General features: G+C 37.2%; 1 protein-coding gene and 1 pseudogene across 2 annotated transcripts in view; both read left to right on the top strand.

Annotated features, from left to right (window-relative positions):
* ARHGAP19 (Rho GTPase activating protein 19) overlaps window positions 1-25397 on the top strand; it is a 54631-nt gene that overhangs the window by 25039 nt on the left and 4195 nt on the right. For both annotated transcript variants that reach the window (XM_027112181.1, XM_027112182.1), the window contains exons 5-11: window positions 1650-1876; window positions 3593-3679; window positions 14721-14786; window positions 16047-16238; window positions 19562-19660; window positions 23693-23803; window positions 24342-24420. In XM_027112181.1, coding sequence (XP_026967982.1) covers window positions 1650-1876; window positions 3593-3679; window positions 14721-14786; window positions 16047-16238; window positions 19562-19660; window positions 23693-23803; window positions 24342-24420 — 861 coding nt within the window. The remainder of the gene's footprint in view (window positions 1-1649; window positions 1877-3592; window positions 3680-14720; window positions 14787-16046; window positions 16239-19561; window positions 19661-23692; window positions 23804-24341; window positions 24421-25397) is intronic.
* Window positions 20618-21263, top strand: LOC113623252 (60S ribosomal protein L35a pseudogene; annotated as a pseudogene).

Raw genomic sequence — 25397 nt, 5'->3', positions numbered from 1 at the left:
TCTTCCGAGAGGGAACCAATGCTATTGATTTCTAATGTATCCTTACAGAGATATTTTAGACACTTACAAACACCTACATGTATTCTTTTTCTTTCTTTTTATGTAATGGTAGGGTGTTATACACATGGTTCTGTGGTTTGCTTTTTTCATTTACTGTGTTTTGGAGAATGTTCCATTTTCAGCTCATAAATAGTTTCCTCTTTCTCCTTTGTGCTTGTGTTATTCATTCTTAAATTGCACAGCTGTTATGCTGCAATAGGCTCTAAGTGCACACAGCATCCACATCCATACTATATTTACTTAGTTTTCTACCCTTGAGTCTTTTACTCTTGCTTCTAATTTTAAGAAAATAAATAGAAAATTTTTTTCTTTTGAATAATTTTTACTACTTAAAATAAAAACCGAGTTTTGAATTTCTAAAATCTAATAAGATTAGATTTTTTTTTAGCACTTTCAGGAACAGTTTAGATGATACAAATGAGAAAATATTACTAGAGTGTTACATAACTTTACAGTTATTTTGGGGGAGAAATAAAGTTGTTGGATATTTGAAAAAGATATGGGAAATATTGATAAGTTCTTTTTATAAGGGTTAACATGAAGAATGCTTGTTCTGTTTGCTTTCCTGTTGAGTTTATTTAGTGCAGTATCTGAAACCGCCCCTCCACCACCCCATGATTCACTGTTCTTTGATATCATACTGAGGTGTGGCACAGGTGTATCGTTTGGTACCCCTTGCTGATAACTGGGAGGGATTTTTGTTTTCAATTTCATATTAACAGGGGACAGTTTCTAGAAATATTATCTGCCTTTCCTACACCTGGAATTATTTTTGAAGTTAAACAGTTTCAACAACACGTTGTTATCATTTTCAGGTCTATATGAATTATACCCAAATGGTTTTCAGTGTCTTTTGAAATTCTGATTATCTAGGGGACTGTTTTTATTGATAACCTGTGTAGCTTGTTAGGGGAGAAACAATGATTCTGACTCCATAAGGAGCTGCCTGGATCATCCTGTTATCAGGGCATAATTCACTCTCATATTTTTTTAGCAGTAAAATATCTTGGTGAGGAAATGTGAACGGGTGGCATTATTAAAGATATGTGTGGACATGTTTTCATTTCTCTTGAGTATATACCTAGGAATGGGATTGCTAAGTCATATGGTAACTCTATGCTTAACTTTTTGAGGAACTGCCAAACAGTTTTCCAAAGTGATCACACCATTTTACATTCCCACCAGCAGTGTAGGAGAGTTTAATTTTCTCAGCATTCTTGGCAACACTTGTTATTGTCAGTCTTTTTGACTATAGCCACACCTCTGGTTATGAAGCAGTATCTCATTTTGGTTTTGATTTACATTTCTCTGATAGCTAATGATACTGAGTATACAAATGCTTACTGGCCACTTGTATGTCTTCTTTGGAGGGATGTTTATTTAAGTCTTTTGCCCATTTTTGATGGGGTTTTTCTCTTTTAATTATTGAGTTGTATTGACATTATTTTGTTATTATATTTTGCTATAATCTCTATTTATGCTTGATTCTTTTTTTTCTTTCTTTGATTATAATAAATAGTAGGAGCATTGATTTTTTTTTCTTGCTTGTATTTTCTCCCTCCTTTGCAATCACCTCTTTTGTCCTCAAGATTTGATGCAGTTTGATGATAAAGGAAACAAGACCAATGTACCAGATAAAGAGCGGCAAATTGAGGCTCTTCAGTTGCTATTCCTCATTCTCCCTCCACCCAATCGTAACTTGCTGAAGTTATTGCTTGATCTCCTGTACCAGACAGCAAAGAAACAAGACAAGAATAAGATGTCTGCCTATAACCTTGCCCTTATGTTTGCGCCCCATGTCTTGTGGCCAAAAAATGTAAGTGTTGAGGGAAAAAGGAAAGACTGCTTGGCTTTCTTGGGCTGGCCCTCGTCCTATGGCTGTACCTTGGTGAGGTTATCAAGGGCCCAAGGTCTAGTCTTCAGCTTTACAAGGCTAGGAACTTCCTTTATTAGTTCATTTAAGAGTTATTAAACCTGAGGGGGCCAATTCCTGTTAATCTTGCTTATAAATTATAAGTCAATCTCTTGACAAACCTGATTAGCAATTTATTAGTGGAAATTCTTAGAGGAAAATATAGCTACTAAATAAACTAGAATACTGATTTTGGCTGGTCAATGTAAATTCCTTCTTAACATGAAAGCCTTCTTGGGAAATCAAATTGATTTCTGAAGATTGAATGGTATAAATTTAGAATAGAGCTGTATGATCTTACAGGATAGTGTCACTGAGCTTTTAGATAAGATGACACAGAGAGCAATCCTGCCTTGTTGTAGCTTTTCTATATCCTACAGATGTACTCCCCTTAAATAAAGCTGAATATGCTTCTTATTACTGAGACCATGCCCTTCTTAGTGACTTACACGAGAAGTGCATTATCTAAAGGCTTTTGAACTAATTCTTGGCCTGGAAGCACGTAGCTTCATATTCCTGGCCATTCATAAAATAGGTTTTACTGTATGATGGAATTAGAGTCAGGATAACTGGGTTGGAAGCTGCAAACCCCTGTTAACTGTGTCCTTTCCTCTTTCTATGCGTAGGCTCCTCCTCTTTAAGCTGGGCATAATAGCACCTTTTCCACTTACTTGACAGGATTGTTGGGAAGATAATAGAAATAGATGGGATATAGTGACTTATAAGAGATTTTGGGGATTATAGGAAATGAGAAAAGGAAGGTAAAGGAGAGAGGTTGTGTAAGATGTTTTGCCTAACAAGCAACTAGTGAAAAAATAATATAAAGCTCTGGGCCAGGAAGAGCTTCTGCCCAGAGAAAGGTTGATGAAGGGGAGGTGTGTGAGAAGAAAAAGACACACCAACATTTGTCCATGTTAAGGAGATAAAGCCTCGCAGTGAAAGAATTTTAGAACGAGCTCACTGAGACTGAAAAGGAGTAAGTGATCTGTGACTGTAAAGAGAAGCATTGACTGTAAAGAGAAGCCTGTGAAAGAGGTCTTAGTATAAGCAAACATTAAGTAACAAAGATACATGTTGAGGATGCGGGCTTTGGTATAGTAGATATGCTGAAGTGCTTAAAAAAAAGGCAGAGGAAACAAGAGAAGGTAATCAGTGACCATGTGACTGTGTTTTTAAGAAACAGATGTCACCTCTGGTATCAATTAGTAGTGACAGTTCTCTTTCGTCTTTGGAGAAACTGTAGTTTCTCTAGAGAGCAATGTCCTTGGTGATTGTTACAGATTCTATTCTTCTTTCCCCTTTTCACAGGGTAGATCTTCTTTAGTAACTCTGCATGTATGTCTGATTATCAGGCAGAATTAGGAAATGAAGATTGGTTCTCAAGGATTTCCTGATCACTTCAGGGACACGTGGTTCTTCCTAGATTATATCATCTCTAGTGGAAACCTGCTGAACCAAAAAACCTTTCCAGAATTAAATGTTGTATTAGAGTCAGCTTTCTTGGAGATAGAAACTATCGTATGTTTGAAAGAATTAGCTTACTGATAAGTAAATGGGAGTATCTGCCTTCTACCTCCCAGCTTTTCATCTCCCTTTTTTGGTTTCTTTTGCTCTGAATAGGTCACTGCAAATGACCTTCAAGAGAATATCACAAAGTTAAACAATGGGATGACTTTTATGATTAAACACTCTCAGAAACTTTTTAAGGTAGGTAATGAATGGGATTTGGACAAGGAGGATGGAACACGGTGGGATCCTGAGAGGGCTATTAAGATGACTAGATAAGAAAGGCCCTGACTGGAACTGGAAACCAGATCGGACAGTGGTAAAACTCAGAGGGAACAACTAAGGTGGGGAAGAATATGGAGGTACCTAGAAGCTGAGTAGGGCTCTGCCCCCTGGGCAATTGGCTCCATGCCCGAGTCATCCTTCCTTTTTCATGAAAGACAGCAGATGTTGGAAGCAGAGTACTTTTATCCTGTCTGCTTCCAGCCAGTAGAATTTTGACAGCCTCCTTTCATCTTGTATTTATTGTCCTTTTTAATGCAAACATGTCTGTCAACATGATTTTCTCAATAATTTAGTGGGTCTCTGTGGATTTTAGTGGGATTCACTCAGAAGATAAATTTAAAGATAAACCCATGTCTTTCTTGGACTCTTGCTGAGAAGGCTGAGGGACAATACCTTTAAGCTTCCTGGAGGCCCTCTGGTTGGATTGAGAGTATCTGGTAGGCATACCTTTTACTCTTTGAAAGGGCCCTTTGTGTAACTGAATATTCTGACCTTTTAATGTTTCTAAGATTTTTAGCAAAAAGTTGCATAGTCACATCCTTGGCCTTTTCTTTAGAGTATACTTTCCTGATGGTGAATTTCTTAATTTTAGCATCTTTTGCCATCTGGAAAGGCTGAGAATTTTTTTTTTTTTTTTTTTTGCGGTATGTGGGCCTTTCACTGTTGTGGCCTCTCCCGTTGCAGAGCACAGGCTCCGGACGCGTAGGCTCAGCAGCCATGGCTCACGGGCCTAGCCGCTCCGCGGCATGTGGGATCTTCCCATACCGGGGCACGAACCCATGTCCCCTGCATCGGCAGGCAGACTCTCAACCACTGCGCCACCAGGGAAGCCCAAGGCTGAGAATTTTTAAGACCACTCAGTTCTGGTTCTTTTTTTGTCTTTCTTCAATTAAAAAAAAGAAAAATGTGGTAAAATACATATGACAACATTTACTATATGTGTACAGGCCAGTGGCATTAATTACATTCATATTATTATGTAAACCATCACCACCATCCATCGCCAGAACTCTTTTCATCTTGCAAAACTGAAACACTATACCCATTAAACATAACTCCCCATTCATCCCTCCCCCTTGGCCCTGGCAACCACCATTCTACTTTCTGTCTGTACGATTTTGACCACTTTAAGTATGTCATAAAAGTGGAATCAATCAATTTTAGTGATTGGCTTATTTCCTTTAGCATAATGTCTTCAAGGTTCATCTATGTTGTAGCATTTGTCAGGATTTCCTTCCTTTTTAAGGCTGACATTTCATTCACTGTATATACCACATTTTGCTTATCCGTTCATCTGTTGAGGACACTTGGGTTCCCTCCACATTTAGTGCTTGTGAATAATGCTTCTCTGAACATGGACATACAATATGTCTTCTAGACTCTGTTTTTAATTCTTTTGGGTATATAGTTGGCTCTCTGTATCTGTGGGTTCCGCATCCACAGATTCAACCAATGGCAGATTAAAAATATTTGGAAAAAAAATTCTAGAAAGTTCCAAAAAGCAAAACTTGAATTTGCTGCACACCAGCAACTATTTATATATCACTTACATTGTATTTACAACTATTTACATAGCATTTGCATTGTATTAGGTATTATAAGTAATCTACATATGATTTAAAGTATACAGGAAGATGTGTATAGGTTATATGCAGATACTGTGCCATTTTATATAAGGGACTTGAGTATCTGTGGATTTTGGTATCCATGGGGAAATCCTGGAACCAGTAACCTTGGATCCTCAGGTATGACTCTATACCCAGAAGTGGAATTGCTGGATCATATGGTAATTCTAACAGAACTGCCATACTGTTTTCCATAGTTGCTATAATGCTTACATTTTACCGTCTCACCAACAAGGCACAAGGGTTCCCATTACTTTGCATCCTCACCAACACTTGTTACTTTGTTTTGGGAATTTTTTTGATTATAGCTGTGTTAATGGTTGTGAGGTGGTAACTCATTGTAGTTTCAATTTGCATTTTCCTAATGATTAGTGATGTGATGTTGAACATCTTTTCATGTGCTTGTTGCTTATCTGCGTATCTTCTTTGGAGAAATGTCTATTCAAGTCCTTTGCCCATTTTTTTTTGGCTGCAGCATGCGGCTTGTGGGATCTTAGTTCCCTGACCAGGGATTGAACCCAGGCCACAGCAGTGAAAGCACCAAGTCCTAACCACTGGACCATCAGGGAATTCCCACCCATGTTTGAATTGGGTTGTTTGCTTTTTTGTTATTGAGTTGCAGGTGTTCTTTATATATTCTAGATATTAATCCCTTATCAGATTTATGATGTGCAAGTATTTCCTCCCATTCTGTGGATTGCCTTTTACTCTGTTGATAGTGTCTTGCTGCACAAAATTTAAAAATTTTTATGAAGTCCCATTTGTCTATTTTTTTCTTTTGTTGCCTGTGCTTTTGGTGTCATATGCAAGAAATCATTGCCAAATCCAATGCTGTGAAGGCTTTGCCCTTTACTTTCTTTTAAGAGTTTTATTGTTTTACATCTTACATTTATCTATTCTGGGTAATTTTTGTATATGGTATTAGGTAGTGGTCCAACTTCATCCTTTTGCATGTGGATATCCAGTTTTACCAACATCATTTGTTGAAAAAACTGTCCTTTCCCCATTGAATAGTCTTGCCACTCTTGTTGAAAATTCGTATATTTGAGGGTTTATCTCTGGACTCTATTCTATTCAGTTGGTCTATATGTTTATCTTTATGCCAGTACCATACTGTTTTGATTACTGTAGCTTTGTAGTAAGTTTTGAAATAAGGAAATGTGAGTCTTCTAGCATTGTTCTTTTTCAAGATTGTTTTAGCTATTGGGGGTCCCTTGAGATTTCATATGAATTTTAGGATGGATTTTTCTATTTCCTTTTTTTTTAATATATAAATTTATTTATATATTTATTTATTTTTGGCTGCGTTGGGTCTTTGTTGCTGTGCGTGGGCTTTCTCTAGTTGCAGCAAGCGGGGGCTACTCTTGGTTGCAGTGCGTGGGCTTCTCATTGCGGTGGCTTCTCTTGTTGTGGAGCACAGGCTCTAGGTGCTCGGGCTTCAGTAGTTGTGACATGTGGGCTCCATAGTTGTGGCTTGCGGGCTCTAGAGTGCAGGCTCAGTAGTTTTGGTGCATGGTCTTAGCTGCTCCACAGCATGTGGGATCTTCCGGGACCAGGGCTCAAACCTGTGTCCCCTGCATTGGCAGGCGGATTCTTAACTATTGCGCCACCAGGGATGTCCCGATTTTTCTATTTCTACAAAAACTGTCGTTGGGATTTTGATAGGGATTGCAGTAGATTATTTTGGGTAGTATTGACATTTTAACAGTGTTAAGTCTTCCAATCCATGAACAGGGGATGTCTTTCCATTTATTTATGTTGACTTTAATTTTTTTCGTTAATGTTTTGTAGTTTTCATTGTACAAATCTTTCATCTCCTTGGTTAAGTTAATTCCTAAGTATTTTATTCTTTTTGATGCTATTGTAAATGTAATTGTTTTCTTAATTTCCTTTTTGGATTGTTCATTGTTAGTGTATAGAAATACAACTGATTTTTGTGTGTTGACTTTGTATCCTGCTACTTTGCTGAATTTGTTTATCAGTTCTAACAATTTTTCTTTGAAATCTTTAGAGTTTTCTATATATAAGATCATATCATCTATGAACAGAGATAATGTTACTCCTTTCCAATTTGGCTCTCTTTTATTTCTTTTTCTTGCCTAGTTGCTCTGGCTAGTTTTGGTTCCTTTTTGTTTAACATAGTTTTTCCTTCAATTTATCTCTCTTCTTACTTTATAGTAGCTTGATTCTGCAAGGCCAACAGGAGAGTCTCTCTAGTATGTTCTAACAAGATTCAGATGAAGATATATTTTATATATATCTTATATATAATACATATTTTATATATATAATATATTATAAATGTATATATCATAATTTAATCACAGTTATGCCATCCCATCACTTTAGCATATTATATAACCTGATCATCACAGGAGCAACATTCAGTCACCAATATTCTATTGGTTAGAAACAAGTCACAAGTCCATTCACACTCAGGAAGAGGGAATTATGCAGAATGTGAACATGGAGGCCACCGTAGGATTTACCCACTTCAGGATGGCAAGTGATCCAAAGTCCAGAGTTTAGAAATGACAGATCAGAATCTTTGATTTAGTAGGCTGTAAAACAAAGGGTCAGGGCTTAGGTGCCGAAGTCAAAGATTATGGTCAATTAGAAGTCAAGATCTAGGTAAGTGAATTAGAGCTGTAGACATAGGACAACAGGAGAAAGAATGGTTTTTAATGATGAACAAAGATCTTTCAAGCCAGTTCTTTATATACTTCTCATTTAGGGGAAGACCTAGTTCCAAAGCATGGATTTATAGGAATAAGTTGAGAGGAGTTGTGTGTACGGAGAGTGCAATTAACTGACAGTAGTTGTGAATCAAGATGGGGAATTTCTAGGTGCAGTTCCTAATAGAACTCTCCTTCTGTTGCGTTCTCTTGTTACCACTGATATGAGATTAACTTTTCATAGCCCACCACTCACAAGTTGAAAGAGAGGTGGGTTCTCAGAGATCTCATTGAATCTCATGGTTTCTAACTTTTCCACCTTCTGATCTCTTTACCTGTAGAGCCCATTCTCTCTTGCTCATTGTCCAGTACAATTCAAATATGCAATGAAGTTGTACTTCACTGTGAAGGATTTTTTTAAAGTGACTTAAAACAACACAAATTTGTTATCTTACAGTTCTGTAGGTCAGAAGTCTGACATGAGTCTCACTGGGCTAAAATTAAGGTGTTGGCAGGGATGCAATCCTTTCTGGATGTTCTAGGGGAAAATCCGTTTACTTGCCTTTTCCAACTTCTAGAGGTTGATCTAGAAGTTGGATCATAGTCCTTGGATCATAGTCCCCTTGGATCCTAGTCCCCTACCTCCATCTTCAAGGCTAGCAATGTTGTGTCTTTCTGATCCTTCTTCCATAGTGATGTTTCCTTCTAACCACAGCTGGGAAAAGTTCTCTGCTTGTAAGGACCCATGTGATTATAGTGGACCTGCCTGGATAGCCTAGGATACTCTCCCCATTGCAAGGTCTTTAACTTAATCACACCAGCAAAGTCCCTTTTACTATGTCAGATAACATATCACTGTGGAGGATCTTGAGAATACAGATTGTACAAACCTTAGAGATAAAACATGAGTACAGTCTCCTAGATGTAATTTGGCTTGGTACAAGTTCTAATTATTAGATTCTTTCAGACATTCTCTATTTTTACTCTTCCTTTCTCTTCCGTAGATCCCTCTTTTAGCTCCTCAATCCTTGGGGTTTTGATTCTTATTTGCTATTTACCTTTGTTTCCAGGCTAGTGTGAGCACTCTTTGAGCCTCTGTTTATCTCTAAAGGAGACAAAGAATGTCTTTTTTTTTTTTTTTTTGAGATTTATTTTAGTCTCAGGACTTTTCTCTTTGGATTTGGGTCAGAACCATTGTCCTTGTGGGCATCTGCTTCACCACTTTGGCTGAGTAGGTTCTTCCCTGAGCTGTTCCTGGATGAAAAATGGTTGATTGTTCTGTGTGCTCTATACTTATTCTGAGGTCCTACTTTACCCCAGATTTGTTCTTCTTGTGCTTTGTTGTCTTCCTTTTTATTTTAATAAATTAAAAAAAAATTATTCATTTATTTACTTAGGCTGCGCCGGGTCTTAGTTACGGCACTCAGGATCTTCGTTGCCGCGTGTGGGATCTTTTAGTTGCGGCATGCGGGCTTCTTAGTTGTGGTGTGTGGGCTTCTTAGTTGTAGCATGCGGACTCTTAGTTGCGGCATGCATGCAGGATCTAGTTCCCTGACCAGGGATCCAACCTGGGCCCCCTGCATTGGGAGCGTGGAGTCTTACCCACTGGACCACCAGGGAAGTCCCTTTGTTGTCTTTTTCTTGTTCTCAGGTTTCCTTGGGTGGACGGTTTACCTCCTAATCCTCAGATTCTATGTTGCCTCATTCTGTGTCCTTTGAATTTTTTTTCTCTAAAATTATTCCTAACTATTTATAGTTCTATCCTCTACTGTTATCAGTCCATCTGACCTAGTCTGGTTTTCTCTCTTTTCAATAGGAGTCACCACATCTTTTCCTAGGGAATTATGACGTATATATAGTTGAGGCCAATTCCCATTTTATCTGGGAAGTCCTATGAACTGTAAAATACCTTGGACCCTCAGATTTTCATTTAAACCTGTCTGCTTCTGGCTCCCTTTCTGAGTATCCCTTCAGCTCATAGTATCTTTTTGGGGCAGAGGTTTTTTTTTTTTTTTTTTTTTAAATGAAGTTATAGAATAGGTGATGTGGGCTGTCATATTCTTGTTTGGAGGAAATTTCCTTTGGCTCTGCTTTATAATTTACCAAGGTAAAAATTAAACTATAGATAGCATAATGTCTTTGTCATGAGACTCTTTTTTGAAAACTTCTTTGTGAAGTTTTTCAAATATAGAGAAAAGTTGAAAGAGTGAAACAGATAACTCTCAGATTCAACAAATGTCACCATTTGCCATATTTGCTTTATCTCTCTCTCTCTCTCTCTATATATATATATATATATATTTTTTTAATTAATTAATTAATTGATTGATTGATTTTTGGCTGCGTTGGGTCTTTGTTGCTACGTGCAGGCTTTCTTTAGCTGCGGCGAGCGGGGACTGCTTTTCATTGCTGTGCGTGGGCTCCTCATTGCAGTGGCTTCTCTTGTTGCGGAACATGGACTCCAGGCACGCGGGCTCAGTAGTTGCTGCTCACAGGCTCTAGAGTGTAGGCTCAGTAGTTGTGGCGCACAGGATTAGTTGCTCCGTGGCATGTGGGATCCTCCCGGGCCAGGGCTCAAACACGTGCCCCTGTGTCAGCAGGCGGATTCTTAACCACTGCACCACCAGGGAAGTCCTCTATATATTCATGCTTTTTTTTTTTTTTTTTTTCCTGAACCACTGATATCATGATATTTTGTCCTTTAATACTTAAGCATGCATCTCCTAAGAATACGAATATTCTCCTAATAGTCACAGTATTGTTATCACATCTAAGAAGATTTACAAGAATTTCATATCAGCTAATATTCAGTTCATATTTAAATTCCCCAGTTGTCCTAAGAATGTATTTCATAGCTGCTTTTTTAAAAAACGTAAACTTGGACTTCCCTGGTGGCGCAGTGGTTAAGAATCCACCCGCCAATGCAGGGGACACGGGTTTGAGCCCTGGTCCAGTAAGATCCCACACGCTGCAGAGTAACTAAGCCCGTGCGCCACAACTACTGAGTCTGCACTCTAGAGCCTGCGAGCCATAACTACTGAGCCTGTGTGCCACAATTACTGAAGCCCGCGCGCCTAGAGCCCGTGCTCCGCAACAAGAGAAGCCATAGCATTGAGAAGCCCGCTCACTGCAACAAAAAGTAGCCGCCACTCGCCACAACTAGAGAAAGCCCACACGCCGCAACTAGAGAAAGCCTGTGCACAGCAACAAAGACCCAATGCAGCCAAAATAAATAAATAAATTTATTTAAAAATATATAAAAAACATAAACTTGACATATATACACTACCAAATGTAAAATAGATAGCTAGTGGGAAGCAGCCGCATAGCCCAGGGAGATCAGCTCGGTGCCTTGTGACTACCTAGAGGGGTGGGATAGGGAGGGTGGGAGGGAGATGCAAGAGGGAGGAGATATGGGGATATATGGGTACATATAGCTGATTTACTTTGTTGTACAACAGAAACTAACACACCATTGTGAAGCAATTATGTTCCAATAAAGATGTAAAAAACCAAAACAAAACATAAACTGATCAAGGCTTATGTGTTGCTTTCGATTATTATATCACTTTTAATCTGGAATAATTACTACCCTTTATCTTCATGTCATTGATTTGTTGAAGCATTCAGGCCTATTGTAGAATATTCCACATTTTAAATTTGTCTTACTGTTTTTTCAAGGTTATTTAACCTGTTCCTTCATCCCTTTCTATGTAGTTCCTATAAACCACAAGTTAGGTTTAGAGGCTTGATTAGATTCAGGTTAAGCATTTTTGGCAAAGATTCATAGGTGATGTTTGTATACATCATATTGCATCACATTAGGAGGCACAGAATGTAGATTGTCTTACTCTCAGTAATGCTAATTTTGCTACTTGTCACATCTCTCAATTATAAAGGTACATTTTCCCCTTTGCAAGTAGTAAGTAACCTGCAGGGCAATTAACTGATATAATGGTTTAGCATCCACTGATAATCCTGCTGGACAGTATAACTATATTGTGTATCACAAAACAGTGATTTTCTAATTATATTATTAATCTTTATTAGCTGACTTTCTTCTTTGGAGAAGAGCTTTCCTTCTCTCTCTTGGTCTCTTTTATTATGAGTCTCTGTAGACCCATGGATTTTTAGTTATTCAAAGTGTTAGTCAATTTCAGTTGTTAATTTTGATTTTCAAATTGTACCAAATTTGGCCTGTGATAGCCCTTGTAAGCTGCTTCCTGCTGTGTCTTTTTGACAGGACTCCATTAGTCTTTGAGTGTTTCCATCCTGGCATAAATGTCCCCACCTTACTTTATACTTGCTCTGCCCTGGGCCTGGAATCAATTATTTTCTTCAGGGAGCCCTAATTTCTTCCACTGACACTGGGTATACGTACTGATTGTTTCTTGGGTGTCATTGCTTCTAGGCTCTTTGAGGGCAAGGAATAGAATTAAAATTTTTTTAAAAAGAAATCATTAGTTCATATTAGTATTTCCAATTCAGATTTTTTTTTAAATTTTTAAAATAATATTGTTATTCATTTATTTTAAGCTCAAAATAATTACATACCATTTGTGAAGAGAAAGTACATGTGCTTAGGCTAGTAGCAATGACTATGTTTCTCTCATCTATATTTGACACTAGGCTGAGTGGAAAGAGATAAGGGATAGCTTAAGAGACTTGACAGCAGGACTCTGATTTTCAAGACATTAACAGGATTTGTTGACATAGTTTTGAAGGTTTTTTAAAAAAATATATTGGTCAGATCTATTCAGAAGTTCCAGGCTGTGAATTAGGTATGTACTGGCTATTCCACTGAATTTTAGGTATTTACATGGATTTTGTTGATGGAGACAGTAGTTTTAGATACATCTTCAATCTTTATCAGGGTTTCTTTTTTTCCCTCTATTTGAGACATCCTAAAAAATAATTTCATATCTTCCTCAAAGTAAAATAGAGGATTAAAATAGTTGTTCAGAGGATTTTTTTTTTACATGTTTATTGGAGTATAATTTAACACTACAGAGCTTTTTCTTGACTTCTTTTACTTTATATTTGTATAAATGTAAATTTTTACATTGTAAATTCCAGATTTTAATAGCATTTATATATGTTAGTTGCTTTATCCTACAATATAATAAATTAATTTCAAAATAATAGAACTATTACTACTAACAATAAACTTCTGTAAATCTGTTGATGGAAGTTTAGGATTTCCTTACAGTTCCTTTTCCCTTGAATATATCTCACTAAGGTTGTATAGTCAGAATACAGTTTTCAAAAGTTAGGTGAAATAATTCCTTTCTCTGTGCTTATGTTATCATTTAAAAAAACATATTTATTTACTTATTTGGCTGTGCCAGATCTTAGTTATGACATGCGGGATCTTTAGTTGCAGCATGCGAGATCTTTAATTGCGGCATGCGAACTCTTAGTTTCGGCATGTGGGATCTAGTTTGCTGACCAGGGATTGAACCTGGCCCCCTGCATTGGGAGCATGGCGTCTTAGCCACTGGACCACCAGGGAAGTCCCTTTTTTTTTTTTTTCAATTTGATACACAGATATATTTTTTTGTTGTTGTTGTACAGGTTTAGTGTTTGCCTCTTTTCCTTTTGGATTTAATTTTATTTTTTGAACCTCTGGTATATTTATATGGTTAAAAAGTCAAAACTACACAAAAAGGTATATTTAGAGAAATTTCAGTCCTTTCCCTAACCATTTTCATTGTTTTATGGTTTATTCTCTTAGTGTTTTCTTTGTGTTTCTTTTCGTAAAAACAAATTATTGTGTATATGTGTGTATATTTTTATTTCCTCTTCTTCCTTACACAAGTGCTTTATACACTGCTCTGTAACTTTTCTCACTCAACAGCAGATCCTGGAAATCACTCATATCAGTTCGTAAAGTGTTTCTTCCCTCCCTCCCTTCTCTCATTTTTAATAACTGCATAGTACTGTGTTGTATGGATGTATAAAAGTTTATTTAACCATCCTCCTATTAATAGACATTTCGGTTGTGTCTAATATTTTGATTAATCTTATGCAAGTATGTTTTGTATTTCTGGAGTAATATCTTCAGGATAGATTTTCAGAAGTGAAATTTCTGGTTTAAAGGGTAAATGAAAATGTAATTTTTTTAGATGCTGCCAAATTCTCTTTCATAGTGGTTGCATTATTTACACTTCTACTAGGACTGTGTCAGGATGCTTATCACAGGATTCCGGGTAATATACCAATAAGCTAAATTCCTCCTTGTCTGTTGTTACTCCATAGTAATTCTAAATGGTATTTTCTATACAGTGATTCTAAAATGTGATTTAGGGACCACTTGAAATTTGTGAGGATTTGGGGGTAGTTTCTGTCAAATATAAACATTACTACAAATGTCTGTTGTGGCTTATTTGAAAAAATCATATATATACACACACATATGCCATATATGATTTTTAAAACTACAGTAGTGTCTTGTCACAGTTTTCCTGTTGGATTTGTTGAGCTATCTTTTTGGTGGCAAGAAAAAGGAAACTATGAAATAGGGTATTTTGAGGATCTTTTGTTTTTCCAGAGTAATCTGCCAGTCAGATCATTTTAAGAACCCCTGTCCTTATGACCTGAAAGAATTTTAGATTCTGCTAACCATTTGTTCTTGTTTTTCTTTTATATCCTGCCCAGGCTCCTGCTTATATTCGGGAATGTGCCAGATTGAACTATTTGGGTTCTAGAACGCAAGCATCAAAGGTAAGAATAGGAAATTGCTCTTAGCCCAAACAAGGAGAGAGCTAGTTAATATTAGTGGAGATTTTTTTTTTTTTTTTTTTTTTTTGCGGTACGCGGGCCTCTCACTGTTGTGGCCTCTCCTGTTGTGGAGCACAGGCTCCGGACGTGCAGGCTCAGAGGCCATGGCTCATGGGCCTAGCTGCTCCACGGCATGTGGGATCTTCCCAGATTGGGGCACTAACCCATGTCCCCTGCATCGGCAGGCGGACTGTCAACCACTGCGCCACCAGGGAAGCCCAAATTAGTGGAGTTTTAAAACAAAGTATGAAATCAAAGTAAAGACATAAGAAAATAAAATGTGTTATAGTTGAAAAAAACAGTCTGTAAATAGCAAATGTATTAAATATTTTTAGTTATGAAATTACAGTTTTATGTAATACATTCTTTCAAGTTTGGTGGTAAGGTAACACTCTGAAATGTCTAGAAGACTTGAGACCTTATGAGCTTTAGAAAGCAAATGTGTGATGCTTATTAACAAGATTACATGATTATTGAGTTTTAAAAGTGAGAAGTTTAAAAAAACATCACAAGCACTTTTTGATGATTGTTTTTTTAGTCTGTCTTGATTAGAAACTTAAGCTGTCATCTTATGCTTTTTTTTCTGCTCCTGTTGGTTTCTACCTCTCATTCAGCAAATATTTGGTGTGACCAGGAAAACAGGATTTTATTTCAGCTAGTTTAACTGGAGTATGGTTTTTCTTAGAGAGTTGTTTTTGTTCCTCTACCACTGCTGTGTAGTTATCACATGTTGTCATTTGAGCACCAGCCAAGAACCAGTGTACTTGGTCTCTAAGATGGGTCTGTCACGTTAGTATCTAGATGATTTTTTAGATGATTTTAAACTTATAGCTTAACTTCAATTTCTTCTTCAATGAAATGGGAGTAATATACTTTCACTGCTTAACTCATAGGATACCAATGAAAATTATGTGAGATTAAAGGATGCTCTGAAAACTGGCCTGTTATATAAATATAATTTTTGGTAGCAATATTCTAAATGAATTTAGGTTTTCTGGGCAGGTCATGGAAGTGGGCTGTTGATATAGTCTATAATTGTAGGTTTCTCTTTATCTGATGATAGTGTTTAGATTTTTCTTGTTCCTACATGTAAGAGTATACCATGTTTCCCACATCTCCCCTTTTTTTGTTCCCGTGTGGTGGGAATCTGGAAACAAACCTGGCAGGATATATTAATTCACTTTTCTTTTAAATTTTCCATAGGATGATCTTGATCTGATAGCTTCGTGTCATACCAGCTCCTTCCAAGTGACAAGATCTCAGAAATGGAACCAGCGAGATTCCTGCCTTCATCAGGAGGAGACCCAGCAGCGTACGGGAGAGGCACTAAGAGAATTGTTCCAACATGTTCACAATATGCCAGAGTCGGCAAAGAAGAAACAGCTTATCAGACAGGTGCCGAAGGCAGGGAGACAGTGACGGGGCTTTAGGAATGTGATTTTTGCTTGTAGAATCACTAGGGAATGTTATTAAGAATTTCATTTAATTTTTGTCTCTTACTGGTCCAAGCTTTGGTTTAGCCAAGAAAGTGAACTTGTCTATGGAACCTCAGTGGTGATCTCTGTACTATTGCCCCACTAGAGAAAGGGGTGGAGGCTCTTGGATTTCTAGAGTAAGCAGAAGGATCCAATGTGGTTAGTTTCTCTAATTTGGTCATGTATGACATTTATACCCTTCATATTTTCTTGGCAAAGAACTTAATCTTGCTGAATTTCAATTTTCTTGTTTGTAAAATGGTAATTGGAATGCCCATGTTTCATGGTTGTAAAGATTAGAAAGAATCTATGTAAAGTGGCTGCCATAGCAGAGAAAAAGTGGTAGTTCTTACTAGTGACATTGTTTGCAGTTAGAAAACACTAAATCAAGGGCCTAGTGTGATACTAGAAATAGGAATTCTAGTGGCTGAGTTTGTTTTTTTTGGAGCTATGGGAGCAAAATTAGGTCTCTCATTTGCTATCTTGAGACTCAGAGTATAGCTTGCGTAAATATTGATGACTTGGTTAGTTTCTTTCTCAGGAAAATTATTTTGACTCAGCCCCTCTTGAATTTTAGCTAAACAGGCAAAGTCAGCCTCTTTACTTCTTATTCGACTGGAAACTTCTTGAGGGATGTCTGTGTTTTTATTTATTTTTTTATATCTAACCTCAAGCATGGGGCCAGACAGAAACAAGTGCTTAGAAATGTTGAACTGAGCTGTTCTTAACAATTGACAAAGTCCTTTAAGAGAAATTTTCTGTCACTCTCTTTGTTTTGTTTTTTTAATATTTATTTATTTAGGCTGCACTGGGTCTTAGTTGCAGCATGTGGGCTTCTTAGTTGCGGCATGCATGTGGGATCTAGTTCCCCGACCAGGGATTGAACCTGGGCCCCCTGCATTGGGAGCACGGAGTCTTACCCACTGGACCACCAGGGAATTCCCTTTGTCACTCTCTTTAAAGTTATTTTGAGATCTAGCAAACTGTGCTATGACTGGAATTTTAGAGGGTGTTGGCCAAGTAGTATTACAGATTTAAAGCAGTGTAGTGATTTAATTCTTGGTAGAAACTAAGCCAGTAATTCAGGTAGGACAGGTGTAAATGACTTCCCTCATCAAGAACACTGAGGGTTAAAGATTATACAAAGGAAAAAACATTAGTTTTGCTCTTTTTAGAAAAATAGGAAATTATAGAGAAGGATTAAAAGAAAATAAATCACTCATCCTACCAGTGTTTACATATTGGGTATTTCTTTCAGTCTTTTTCCTGTGGATATATTGGATTGGACAAAAAAGTTAGTTGGCCAACGCAATATGGAAAAATTTGTTTTTCCATACGGAAAAACCTGAACGAACTTTTTGGCCAAGGCACTATTTTGACGTAGTTATGATCATAGCATATACTTTCTTTTATTTCTCCCTTTTTCATTAAACATTACAGCCTAAGCATTTTCTCATGCATGCTTACAAACTCCTCACATACATTTAAAATATTGCCATTTATTTTCGAAGAAACTATACTTTTATTGTTCTTGATGATTATACATAATTTATTCTCCATGATTATAAAAATAATGAGTACTCACTACAGAAACATTGAAACCTCCAGAAGAGTGTCAAGAAGAAATTAAAAAATCACCTGTTATCATCCAGGATAACCACTGATAACATCTTGGAGTATTTCCTTCTTGTATTTCTTTCCATGAATATGTATTTCATATTTTTTTTGTTTATTGAGATCATAATACATATGCAGTTTTTAAAATATCCTACCCTTTTTTTTTTTGCGGTACGCGGGCCTCTCACTGCTGTGGCCTCTCCCGTTGCAGAGCACAGGCTCCGGACGCGCAGGCTCAGCGGCCATGGCTCACGGGCGCAGCCGCTCCGTGGCATGTGGGATCTTCCCGGACTGGGGCACAAACCCGTGTCTCCTGCATCGGCAGGCGGACTCTCAACCACTGCGCCACTAGGGAAGCCCTATCCTGCCCTTTTCATATAACATTATATCAGAGCATTTTCCATGTCATTAAAAGACTGTAAACATTTTTAATGGTTGCATATATTTTATTATATATAACCTGATATATATATACAGTTTGTCCTCTACTGGACATATTAGGGGAAATTAGGTCATTTTGGGGACTTCCCTGGTCGCACAGTGGTTAAGAATCCGCCTACCAATGCAGGGGACACGGGTTCAATCCCTGGTCTGGGAAGATTCCACATGCCGTGGAGCAACTAAGCCCGTGCACCACAACTACTGAAGTCCGCACACCTAGAGCCCGTGCTCTGCAAAAAGAGAAGCCACTGCAATGAGAAGGCCGTGCGCTGCAGCGAAGACCCAACACAGCCAAAAATAAATAAATTAAAAAAAAAAAGAAATTAGGTCATTTTTTAGTTTATACATATTTGTTCATAAGTATTCTCATTGCAGATTATTTTCTAGAAGTGGCATGACCAAAGGGTATGCGTTTTCTGGAGCTGTTACAGCTACTAGGTTTCTTTTAATATATAGGTCCATCCTTCTTTCCCCTCCTATTTTTCTCCTCCCTAAAAATTGCTGAAGTTTGTTTGAATAAACTTTTCAATTTGAAATAATTTAGGTTGGGAGAAAAATTGCAAAGAAAGTACAGAATTCCCACATATCCTTCACCTAGTTCCTCCTAATGCTAACGTTGTCAAAACTAATAAATTAACATTAGTACATTACTAGTAACATTACAGACTTTGTTTAGATTTTACCAGTTTTAACACTAATATCCTTTTTCTGTTCTAGGATCCAATACAGATAGCACATTGCATTTAAACACACATAAACCATCCTCTCTCTCTCTTTGCACTTTGTTTGTGAAAGAAACCAGATTCTTTGTCTCCCACAGTCTGGATTTTGCTGATTGCATCCCTGTGGTATTACTTAAGATGTTTCTTAGTCCTCTGTATTTGCTATAAACTGGTAGTTAGATCTAATTCTAGAAGCTTGATCTGATTCCAATTTGATTGTTTTGGGGTGTGTATTATTTTATTTAATTTAATTTACCTTCAGGCTAATTTAATACATTTTGACTTCTTCTTGGTGGCATAATTTTTGCCTTTGTGATTTGCTTGCCAACCTACTAATCCATGTATGTACAGATTCACTTATTCCTGGGCTTTTCTGGGTATTTCCACTTAGCTATTGATTGTCACAGAATGCTATCTCTTGATGGGAGACTACTAACAAAATGTTCTTTATATTTTCTTCTAGTTTAATAAGCATTCTGAGACCCAAACACCAGGACGAGAACCTTCTACCCTCCGGGTGCAGAAGAGGGCCCGTTCACGGTCCTTCAGTGGCCTTATTAAGGTAGGTACACTGTGCTGTCATTTTCAGCATTGATCGTGAGAAAATTTAACAGTCTGACTCTTCTTATGCATAAACAGTTTTATTCTGTTCTTTGGGATTCTATGAAGGCTTCACTTGTAAGGGGAAAAGAATAGAATTTGGAAAAGCTTTTATTTTTCAAAGCATTTTTCTGTGTTTCAAATCAGAGAAGGGGCTCTATGATTGGAGAAGTAAGGGATAAAGGAAATAAAGGTCCTTTTGTCTCTTCTGGGGCTGAGGACAGAGTCCTCATCCCTGAGTAGAGAATCTCTTTTGGTTCATGACCTGCTTTGTGCTACATACTTCATTGTGCAATTTGCTAAAGTTATGGAAAAGTGAGAAAGTTGACAGAGACTGGAAATGGGTTTTCTAATAGGCTAATGAGTTTTAGGTAACTCAGATTTTTGTGAGCTTAATATTTTGATCAGTTGTTTTGTTCTCTTCCTTTGTCTCAAATTCTTTAAAAATCTTGTTTTTAAAACAAATGCAATATGTACTTCTGTGGTGTTGCTACCATCGCTGTCTGTAGGTTCAATTTATTTGAGTCTTCATTGATGATCTGAACTTGTAGTTAAGGAATATTGCCAGCAGGTGGCAGTAGATAGCTGATTATGGGGTTCAAATTTCCAGGCATAAACAAAGGCAAGGTTCTAACTAGTTAACTTGGAGAGAGATTAGCACTGTTCTGTGTTCTACAGGTTTTCTTTTTAAAATTGTTTAACATTATTAAAATTTATAAATCCAGCAACATTAAGGAGATCTTTGCTTAAAAGTTGTGCTCTTAAAAAAAATACCTTGTAATATATATATATGTGTGTATATATATATATATATGTATATATATGTGTGTGTGTGTATTTTTTAAACTGTAGTTGTTAGCAGTTGCAACTTCATCTTACTCTAATTTTGGTTGTAGTTATTATCATTAATAGCAGTTTAGAATTCACTCAATCCTATCCACTGGGGCCAGTAGCCTTGGGACATTAGGTTTGCTTGACATCAAACAGAGTGAAAAGGCAACTCACAGAATGAGAGGAAATATTTACAGAATATATATCTTATGAGCGGTTAATATCCAGAATATAAAAAGAACTCTTACAACAACAGCAAAGAAAATCAATCCATATTAAAAAATGCGCAGGGCCTTTTTCAGCCATCTTGGACCCTGTGGAGGCCTGCTGGGAACAGGACTTCTAAAATGACAAATATGTCTGGAAGGCTGTGGTCCAAGGCCATTTTTGCTGGCTATAGCGGGATCTATGGAACCAGAGGGAGCACACAGCTCTTCTGAAAATGGAAGGTGTATATGCTCGAGATGAAACTGAATTCTATCTAGTCAAGAGATGTGCTTACGTGTACAAAGCAAAGAACAACACAGTAACTCCTGGTGGAAAACCTAACAAAACCAGAGTAATCTGGGAAAAGATAACTCGTGCTCATGGAAACAGTGGCATGGTTTGAGCCAAATTCCAAAGCAACCTTCCTGCTAAGGCCATTGGACACAGAATCCATGTGATGCTGTACCCTTCAAGGATTTAAACTTACTGAAAAGTAAATAAATAAAAGTGTGGATTAAAAAAAAAAATGTGCAGGGACTGCCCTGGTGGTCCAGTGGTTAAGACTCCACGCCTCCACTACAGGGGACATGGGTTTGATCTCTGGTCAGGGAACTGAAATCTCACATGCTGCACAGCATGGCCCAAAAGAAAAAAAAAAAAAGGCAAAGGATTTAAATAGGCATTTTTCTGAAGAAGATTAAAAAAACGCTCAATATCCCTTATCATTAAGGAACTGCAAATGAAAACCACAATGAGATAACAATTCACACTCACTAGGATGGCTATTATCAACAGAACAGAAAATAGCAAGGTAAGGATGTGGAGAAATTGGAACCCTTGTGTACTGTTGGTGGGAATGTTAAATGGTGCAACCACTATGGAAAACAGTATGGCAGTTCCTCAAAAACTAAAAATAGAACTACCATATAATCAAGCAATTCCAAGTAAGGATATGAACAGATATTTGTATACATGTTTGTAGTGGCATTATTTACAATCAAAAGGCAAAAGCCACTCAAGTGTTCGTTGATGGATGAATGGATAAACAAAATGTGGTATATATGAACAATGGAACAGTACTCAGCCTTAAAAAAGAAGAAAGTTCCGACACATGCTACAACATAGATTAAGCTTGAGAACATCATGCTAAGTGAAATAAGCCAGTCACAAAAGAACAAATATTGTATTATTCCACTTATATGAGGTACCTACAGTAGTCAAATCCATAGAAACAGAAAGTAGAATGGTGGTTGTCAGGGACTAAGGGTCTGGGGGGAATTGGGATTATTGTTTAATGGGTACAGAGTTTCTGTTTGGGAAGATGAAAAATTTCTGGGATGTGGTGATGGTTGCACAACAATATGACTGTACTTTACACTACTGAACTGTACACCTGAAAATGGTTAAAATGATAAATTTTATGTTATGTATATTTTACCATAATTAAAAAAAATTCCCTTTGCTAGAACCCCAAAAGTGTATTCACCTGCTTAGACGTGGCAAGTAAAATGAGCATCCTTGGTTCATTTTACTTGGAAGTCTGTCATTCCCTCTGACTTCCTGTCATAGAGATGATTGGTAACAAGAAAAGTTACAGTCCAATAAGTGTTTCTCTGTGTGTTAGTCAAACATGTTTCTTTAACTGAAGTTAGATGGGTATGGTTTTCTCTTCATAGTGAGCTCTTCTCCTGCAGTTGGTTCTAGAAGTGTTGCTAATTATTGCTTGAAATGTAAAAATATAGTATCCTTCTTGGCAGCTGCCCTCTTCAGAGCATTTAGAACTTTAGAGTTATAAAAGAGTTTATAATTGTATCAGGAGAAAACATTTTAGAAAAATAATTTTAAACACAATGTTAGCAAGTTTTATAGGACAGAAGGGTAAACTGTTTTCATTATAAATGAAGAGACTTTCAAGCTAATAATAGATGCAGGTTTCTGCTCGATAGCAAAGGAGTAATGAAATTTCTGTTAAAAAATTCACTGGAAGCTGAATTTTAGCTTTTATAGCTAGTCCTGTGGCTCCTGGTATCCCCAGTTCAGCTTACTCTGAGGTGATATCTGACTTGTGAAAGGAAGATGTACTGGCCTTATTTTTCTAGCACTTCTGTGTTTTAGCTGTTTGATTTCTATCCTGCTTTGATACTTTGTTTTTGGCTAGACTTTTTTTCCTCCAAAATTCATCTCATGTAAATGATTTATTACAGAATATTCCTACTAATATTTATATTTTAAAGTTTAATGTTCTAGTTTTGATATGTTCCTTTTTTTGGAATTCAAATTTATTCTCTAAGGGGAAAAAAGAAAGATTTCTTCAAAGATGGTAGAATTGTCACTGTCAACTGATACAGTAGGTTACATTAGCTTTTAAGCTGTTCAGAGATGAAAGGGCTTTTAGTCTTGCTCTGAATATCAGTATAGTCATGTGACCCTTTTAAGAAGGCCCGTACCCTTTTATGGCTGTACTAGAAACTCTTAGAGAATTTCTCCAAATTTTCCAGTCCTGTGTGAGGAGGACATGACAGGGAAGCAGAATCTTTGAGTAGACCCAGTGTAAGTGTCTTTTAGTGGGGAGGGGGAGGAGGGGACTCTTAAAAGGTGCCAGAGACAATATGTCTTTAGGGAAACAATTATACTGGTAGGTAACTGGTGTTTCTTTTATGGCCTCAGGAGCACTGTAATTGGCCTGTATTAGTTGGTTTAAATCAACTAGAAAGTTGCTTTTAACATTTCAGCCCTTTAATTTGTTTAAAGAGGAATAGTGATCACCTAAAGAAAGGCAGTGATCTCAGGTTTTTTAGTAACATGCTTTGACCTCTCTTGTATAAGATGCCTGGGGGAATTTATCAAAGAGCTGAGATTTTTTTAACCTAAGAAACTATAGTTTTGAAGACCAGGGTAATTATAATATAGATATTGTAGATGTTTATAAATCAAATATTTTCTCTTCCTAAATCAGCGGAAGGTCCTGGGAAATCAGATGATGTCAGAAGAGAAAAACAAGTACCCTACTCCAGAATCGGTAGCCATTGATGAATTGAAGAGAGCCAGCAAAGAAAATATAAATTTAGTAAGATACTATTCTTTGTACTTTCTCTTTGTATGTGTTCATTTATAGAAAGGAAGAAAATTAATATACTGTCGTCTGTTTTACTGTGTTTCTTTGGGCCATATTCAACTATGCCTTTTCCCCAGTCTTTTCATTTATGCTGACTTCTTTCTGTAGGTTTTCATTGATTCATTCAACAAACATTTTGAGTTCAAGGAAGATATAGCCAGTCATAAGCAGAAATGACAAATGCAGTGAAATAGCTCCACACACAAAGTGCTGGAGGGAGCAGTTCTTACTGGGAGACTCCACAGGGTGGGTAACATTTGAGCCAGGCCTGCTCGGCACTGCAGTACGTGTGGAGTGGTCCTTCAGGTTATCCCAAGAATGGTTACTTCATTAAGCCAGAAATAAAACAGTTAAGATTAATGAGATCTAAATACGTTGGTAAAACTCTTCATATTGAAATTGAAAAAGTAAATAATTCCTCTGTTAGTAAAGTCTGTCTATAGAAATGACATTAGGACATTTAAGCCACTATAAAATTTTCTTGTCACAGTCATTTTCTGGCTCTCCAGCTGTCATGATGACACCAACAAGACTGAAATGGTCTGAGGGGAAGAAAGAGGGGAAAAAAGGTACTAATTGTACTTATTCTGTGTGTCTTATTAATGTAGTTCCTTTCTGTCTCTAGTCAGTAGCATATTTTGAATTCCCAGTGTGGTATGGTTGTAGTCAGAAGAGATGTAAAAATTATAAGGCTGGGTCCTGCCCTTGAGTTCATTTAGCAGATGGTTATTGAGCAACTACTCAGCACTGTCCCAGGTGCTGAGGGGCAGAGCTGTGAACACAGACCCACACGGTCCCTGCATTCTTGGACAGATGGGACACGTGAAAAATATCTTAAGAATACTTGTTAAGCAAATTAAAAGCAAGTGTAAACTAACTTGTGAAACCAAGTACAGGAGTGCTGAGAAGATGTTCAGTAAACATGGAATAGTTATGTTCCTTTTCTGCGCAGACTTTAGCTTTGTTTATTCAATAAAGCTTTCCAGATAAACAGCTCATGCTGAAGGACCCTGGAAATCATATCATACAATATGTTTTTGAGGATATTTAGGGTAAAAAGGATTATTTAGTGCTGTGACTGCTGATTGTCGGAGGCTCAGTTGGTGAAGTGCAGTGGCTGCTGTGCTTTCCTCTGAGGAAGCCATGTGGCTAACTGGAAAGGCCAGGGGATTTGTAGTTAGACCTAATTTGAGGCATCATTCCTCTGGCCTGGGAAAACCACTCATTCTCAGCCTACTTCTTCCTCTGCAAATGGGGATAATAGTTATATCTACTTCCCAGATTTCTTATGAGGCTCAATTGAAATTATGTTTTGGAAGCACATTGTGATTGTTAAAGCATTAACAAGTAGTAGTAATTGTTACTGAAGAAAACTGGGTGAGGCTTGGTCTTGTTTTATAAGGCTTGTGTTGCAGATGAAGCGATCTCTGGTCTGATATGCTCATTTTACCAGAGATATGAGCATAATTACTATTTGAGACATCAGCAATAGAAAGAGAACACAAGCCCAATCCTTATAGATAAATCTTTATTCTTTTATAGGAAG

This window comes from Aethalodelphis obliquidens, unplaced genomic scaffold, assembly GCF_003676395.1.
Source record: "Aethalodelphis obliquidens isolate GAN/ISIS:26980383/991018 unplaced genomic scaffold, ASM367639v1 scaffold11, whole genome shotgun sequence".
NCBI lineage: Eukaryota > Metazoa > Chordata > Mammalia > Artiodactyla > Delphinidae > Aethalodelphis > Aethalodelphis obliquidens.
Note: the sequence above shows the minus strand (reverse complement) of the source record. Positions and strands in the feature narration are given on the sequence as shown.